The sequence below is a fragment of the Eurypyga helias genome, unplaced genomic scaffold (assembly GCF_000690775.1).
Source record: "Eurypyga helias isolate BGI_N326 unplaced genomic scaffold, ASM69077v1 scaffold26398, whole genome shotgun sequence".
NCBI lineage: Eukaryota > Metazoa > Chordata > Aves > Eurypygiformes > Eurypygidae > Eurypyga > Eurypyga helias.
Window position 1 is genome coordinate 40,664 of NW_010266654.1, and position 6,724 is coordinate 47,387.

The 6,724-nt window shown below is 37.5% G+C and overlaps 1 protein-coding gene across 1 annotated transcript in view; it reads left to right on the plus strand.

Moving 5' to 3' along the window:
- LOC104513733 (protein NEL-like) overlaps positions 1–2,000 on the plus strand; it is a gene marked incomplete at its 5' end in the record, with an annotated part of 42,659 nt that extends 40,659 nt beyond the window's left edge. Inside the window, 2 exons of the mRNA XM_010157186.1 lie at positions 466–594; positions 1,869–2,000. Coding sequence (XP_010155488.1) covers positions 466–594; positions 1,869–2,000 — 261 coding nt within the window. The remainder of the gene's footprint in view (positions 1–465; positions 595–1,868) is intronic.
- Positions 2,001–6,724: the final 4,724 nt, after the last annotated feature.

Consider the following 6,724-nt stretch of genomic DNA (forward strand, 5'->3'; position numbering starts at 1 on the left):
TTGATACACAAATATTAATAATGCCTTGGTTGAAGTGGAAAAACAACTTCCAAGATGTTGGTTTTGAGCTTCACCTCCTATTTTGCCTTTCTACTTAGATTCAGGTCTTTTGCAGATAACCTGATGTCTGCAAGTAGTTTATGTAGAGCAAGATTCTTGGTCAGTACACACAAAGATGAGAAATCAGGGGCCATACCTATCTTGACCTACTCATTTTCGTTCATGATGTCCCTGATGTTAGATAAAGATAAAATGCACTGTGTCTTGCTTCTTAATTTACATCTCAGAATGACTGATGGTTTAATCATACTGTATTTGAAAATAATTGGTTTATTATCTTTGCATTTTTCTATGTGTATTCTCTCATCTGCATGCTGGACAATAAAGGGGGCAGTTTCAAACCTGTTGATGCTGTTGTGGAAACCACTTACAAATTCCAAACTTTTTTGTAACCTGTAAATACAGTTGTCCCAAGCTGAACAGAGGATGAACAAGTTGGATCAGTGCTACTGTGAAAGGACCTGCACGATGAAAGGCACAACTTACAGAGAGTTTGAGTCATGGACAGATGGCTGTAAGAACTGCACTTGCATGGTATGGCTACAATTTGAGTGGAGACTCAAGAACCCTACTGCTTCCCCCGATCACAGTTTTATTGAGGCTGCTAATGAGAGAACCTCCAGTGTGTGTGCTGGGTAGTAACAACAAACTGCTGGAAAACCTGTTCAAAATCTAAGGAGTAGTATTAATAAATACATTTTCCTATTGTTTCGGTAGTGCTGGCACATGTAGCTCTTCTACATTTCGTGTCACAAAAGGCAGATGCTATGGAATATACTTAGCTATCATGTTGTTCCCATGCACTGAGTTGTAAATGGGTTCTCTGGATAATTCCCAGCTTTTTATCACTATAAACACAGCCTTTTTCTTAGCAAATGATTTAATAGATCCCTTGTGTCTGATTCCCTTTAGTTGCCTTTGGTGTCATTTCTATAAGTAATCAAGAGTAAAATGTCAGGGTCATACGCATGCTCTGTTATATCACAAATGAGAAATATTTGTTAGGTGGATGAAAGATTCCCAAAGGTGTTGTAACTCCAGAAGTGATAGCAAGTATCCTTTCAGGTGCCAAATCAGGGCATCTTTGTTATTGTCCATGCATATAAAACTCATTAATTCTATTTGAATTTATTAAATACCTAATTCAAAGGCCATTAGAAATTGTTGAAAAGGCTGTTGTTGTCTGTATTGCACCTTAGATTGATTTGCTGTTATCTATAATTTGCTAAATTGTTCTCCTTAAGCTTAGTGTGATTTTTGATCTTTATATTTCTGAAGGAGGCATTCATTTTACTTTGAGTTTTGTGGTTGACAAGAACAAGACTTGGTCCTTGGTATCAGATCTGTCTGATAGCTATTTAAAATTCTTTGAATTTAGTGTTAAATGCATTACTTATTTTTGTCTCGGATTTTCCCAGCAGCTATGATATTATTACCTTTAGAAATGTATTGTCTCTTATGTAAAAATCGGAAGGCAGAGTATTGTTCTGTGAGGTTATTTCACACTAATCTATCAATTTGCTGCTGACTGGCAGAATGTTTTACTTCCAGATAGATTTGCCTCTAAAAGAAAAATTTGATCATTACCATCTCAAAGAACACATCATACATGTCTAAAAGATTGTAGGCATGATATTCTAAAGGTATCATTTCTGTTCTTGTAGTTATTAAAAGAACCCCAATAAAATCTCTTTTTGGGTGTTGTTAGAGAGTTCACTGCATTTGAAAATATATTAAGTTCCTGCATTTGAGAACATCTCTGCTGTTGCTAAATATAGCTCTGAGTTAAGCACCTTTTATTCTTTTAGAATGGTACTGTGCAGTGCGAGGCTTTGATTTGCCACATCTCTGACTGCCCCCTTAACTCTGCCCTGGCGTATGTGGATGGCAAGTGCTGCAAAGAATGTCAATGTAAGTTTTACTGTGGTGCTTCCTTCTAATGAATATTTTGAAACATGTAAAGAAAATGAACCTTTCTGTAAACACGTCAGTGAAAGAACTGGTCAGGGAATGAAGTATTTGAGTTGAGGAATCAGAGTTTAGTTTCATCTGAAATTCTGGGAAATTGATAAGCAGAAGGTTTTCATTTTTCACTTGTATTTTGTTTTATTTTAGTTATATATATTTTTTTTAAGCATAGATATTTCTCATCAACATTTAAAAAGAAAAAGTTATTTAAAAAACTTTATTCAGGCTTCCATGTCTATATCTTTTAGACAAGAATGCTGGAAGTCTGAGAACAATTGCCTGGTGTTTGTTTTGACCAGTGTTTCTAACACCTCTACTGCAAGAATGTACTTTCAACCTTATGTTGTAGTGCTAGAAATGAAGGTTCAGATTTCTGATTCTTCTGCAATTAAGGGATGAGAAAACTCATACTTAGACCCAAGAGACCAGCAAAATCCAGGCACCTAGAAATGTTCTTTCACAAAAGGTCAGACAGAATTATACAGAAAACTGGATAGACGTAATTTTATATAGTCAATTAAGATAGGAGATTACCTTTTGGTTTTATAGCATTTTGGTTTTGTTGCAAATTGGGCCAGAGAGAGGGAATTTTCAGCTAATCACTATCCAGATGGACTATTTCAGGTTGATTATGGATGTGTATCTTACCTGTATCTTACTTATTTTAGGCTACAGTGGAATCCATTCTTGAAATTGAGCATGAGATACACACTTCTTTATTCTATAAATATTGAAAATTTTCTGTGTGGTTTCAACACTCCTCTGTTGCTTTATAGAACTTCTTAGAGTATAGAGAAATATATAACTGGTTAAAATGACATGTTGTAAGATAAAATTCAGGAAGACGTTTTGTACTCCATTGATCTTGCTCCCACAGGAATTCATTAATATTTAATTGTGTTAGAAGTTACACAAACCATCCCATTTTATGAAACCTTATTAACTTACTCAAGTAGATTAATTCTAATTGAGAGGAAATGAGAATTCAAGTACTACTTTTTTTTTTACCAGCTATACAGAATTTCTGTGCATATTAGATGGTTCAGGGAATTGATAACTCAGGGATGTGAAATGTGTGGAGTTCAAGCCTCTATTTGAATCTTCGACCATGTTAGCAGAGTCCTTAAAAGCTGATTATCTGAAGTAAGTTTTTGTAATGTACTGCCTGTGAATTGAGTTGGGAATTCTCCATGCAGATGTTAGTGGGGACATGGTCAAATCATATGACTTCTTACAAAGTTGTTTTTATTGGGAGTCTTGACAAAGGTCAAGAAATGTGAATAAGCATATGGACACTGACCTGGTTGTACAGCATTACTCCTTCCAATTATGATATAGTTCTGGTACAGCACACTGTGAAGTTTACTCTGATATTGCCTTTCTGATATTCTTAATATTATCAAAAGCCTTCTAGCTTTTAGTGGTGTTAATTTGATGGCAGTACATAATTCAATTTATTACTAACATGCACACATACAACACTCTTGACAAGCTACCAGAAAAATTATTAGATCAACAAATAGAAATTTCTTTTGAAAAAATGTTTCTAATTTTGTCTAGGTTATTTAAAGAGCCTTTTAAGGAAAAAAAAATCAAATAACTTTTGAAGTGGTCAAATCCCTGGGACCAAAGGACGGAGAGTGTAAATTGGAGTCCCATTGACAAAGTAGTTAAATTCCAGTGTAAGAGTGCCAGAAGTTAGAGGCAATGGAGACTGCAGGACCCTCACTTATTCTCCACAGCAGCTTGGTGGAAATGCTGAGTTGTCAGAGTTTGCATATATCTGCCAGCTGTATCCTCTCTTCTCAGTGTCTTCAGCTCAAGGTCTGAGCTGATTGAGGTCAGTGTGCTCAGTGACCATAGTTCTTGCTCGAGGGGTCAAAGCTGAGTTTCCTCCATTTGGGTAGGTTCTGAGAATAACTTTTTTGTTTTCAGTTCTTAGAACAGTATCAGGGGATGTAGTAACTGACTAGATTATATGAAGCAAACATGGCTTGTAATTGGGAAAACAGCTAATTAAGGTCTGTTGCTCAAGGCGACACTATCCTTAGTATTGGACAATCAGTCATAAATGCTGAGGAAAAATGATGCCTAATACACTGTTCTTTATATGGGTTTAGTATTTGTTTCAAGAGAGAACATGATATGCTATTTGTGCTACCTCATCCCAGGTGTGATGGGTTGTTTCTGCCAAGCTGTCATGTGAGTAGAAAGCAGAGGTGGTTGATGCAGCCTCGTTGCTGTGTCTCACACAGGACTGAGTGCTTCCCTCTACACTTCTTCCTTTCTTCTGCTGGTAAAGCCACCCAAAATGAAAAGAGTGGGCTCTGATTTAGTAACAGCTGGCACAGAAGAGTAAAAGTCTACAGCATTTAAGGCTTTTACAGTGATCATCAAGCATGCTTCAATTTTTTCTTTTTTTCTTTGATACGGGTTTTTTTTTTTAACCTGACTAATTGAGGATGGATTCATTCAGCATGGCTTCAGGCATGTAGAATTTGGGAATATAATCTGAAGTGGCTTTGCTTACACTAGTAAATAAAATAGGGCAGGCACAGTCCTGTGGCGCTGGGGCTAGGTGTGGCATTTGTGGTTCACATCTATGTGGCTAAACCCTCTTCCCCTTCCCCCCAAAAGAGCCTCTGTATCCAGATGGTGACTGGGAATGGCCTTTGATCAGTGCTGTCCTTCCAGCCATGCCTGGCTTTGCTTCAGAGCATGTTGGCTGATACGGGCCAAAAAGATGCCATGATGTGTGCTAATGCTCAAACTGTGTGGAGGATTACAGACTGTAATCAAGTGTTTTCAAGCCTGTTGTCATTTACTATTTCATGGACCTGTCATGTTTCATTTACTATTTATGGACATCACCAGTTAGGCTTTCTTGGTAGCCAGTGAAAGATTGGCACCTCCAGAGGGCACTTGGTGTGGAGATGGGGCTGGAAGGGATGCGATGAATTGCCTTTTGAAGGTGGACATCTCTTTCTGTGGACTGTATAGGGATCCCAGGCGTTTAGATTAAATATGGAACTCTTAGACAGCTAAAGTTGTGAGGTTAATCTTTCCATATTACTATAATACCTGTCAGGTCTGTCAGATAGGGATGGAAAGTACTGGATTTTTAAGCCTGGTACTGGCATTTAACAGTTATGCTGAGACTTGTGGGAGCCTACCACACTGCCAAGCCCTAGGAATTGAACTTCAGCCCAGCCCAACATTTACATGTTGGATAGTGCAGCTTTGTTTTATCTTGTTTGTTGATATTTTCAACACTTCAGAAATTTCAGCAAACTGACTCTTCATGTTTTTCTTAAGTGTTTAGTTCAGGGACAAACATTTAGTAAGGAATGTTGTAAAAAAAATTTTTTTTTTTCCCCCGACATTGCCTTGACTTTGGTGCTTCTTGTAAGTCAGAAGAAAACCCAACAACCCAAACCCTGACCTTCTCCTCTAACTCTGTACCTTTGTTTGAGGACATTCAGACAATTTGTTCTGTTCTGTCTTGTGTCAAGGTTGATGCTGGTAGCGTAAGGAGTGGCAGTGCATGCAAATTGTCAGTTTTCCATTAGTTGTAATGGGCTAAAAGAAGCAACAGTCTTCCAAGGCACATAAATTGGCCAGTGTGTTTGATATATGTTTCAGCTGCACTGAAGCTATTCAGTGCAAAATTCAGTCCAGCTACCAGTGCATACATCTTAGATCAATGGGAGCTTCCTGTGGAGAATTGTTTGGAGCTGGAAATCAGAGACTACTTTCTTTTCTACTTCCAATGCAATTTTAAATCAGTCTGAGAAGGTATGTGCAAGAGATCATTAAATTCTTTTCTGCAGAGAAATGCAATGTGTGGTGATAGGCACTGATATGAATTGGGAGAGAGAAACTTCCCTACTGACCCTATGAAGTATTGCTTTAGACCATGGACTTGGCTTAAGAAGTACAAGGACAGGTTCATTTTTTTAAGTGAATTGTGGAAGGACTGCCAATGTCCTGGTAGCTGAAGCAATTGGTACTTGGTCAGCAAATCTTTTTATGGTAAAGTTTTTATTAGTCGGTGTATTAACACCAAGGCATCACTTCCAATAGCTACGTGATGTGTATATATATGTGTATATATATTAATGGAGCCAGCATATGTTTAACAAACTAGCTGATTTTCATTTTTTTTTTAAGGCCAGAAGTGGTATCTGGTGTGGTAATTTGGTGATTCCCATCACAAAGACTGATATCTAGGAAGAAATTGCTCTCTTCTTGTCACTGTCCTTCTCCTAGTGACACTGCAGATACTTATAGACCTAATCCCAAACTATTCTAATCTATTCCAACAGATTTCAGTGGAGGTTGAGGTCTGAGACATTATGTTAAAATCTGCAAGCTGTGATTTTTCCATGAACGTTTTTTTTCCCCCTGAAACAAGACATTTGATTGTTTTCTGGTCATTGTAGCCAAATCTGCACTCTAGCACAAGTATTTTAAGCAACTGTGAGAAAGATAGGGCTGTACTGGATCAGCTCACACTTTTGTGGCTAGCAGGCATGGGAGGGGGTGTGTGTAAAGGGGTTATATAACTCAGAATGGATTTTTGAATAAAACATTTAAAACACAAATATGGGCATGATAGCTTTTATAAAATGCATGGGTTTCTGATGCACTGGTCTCTCTTGCTATCTCACAGAAACTTAATTTTATAATTAAAATT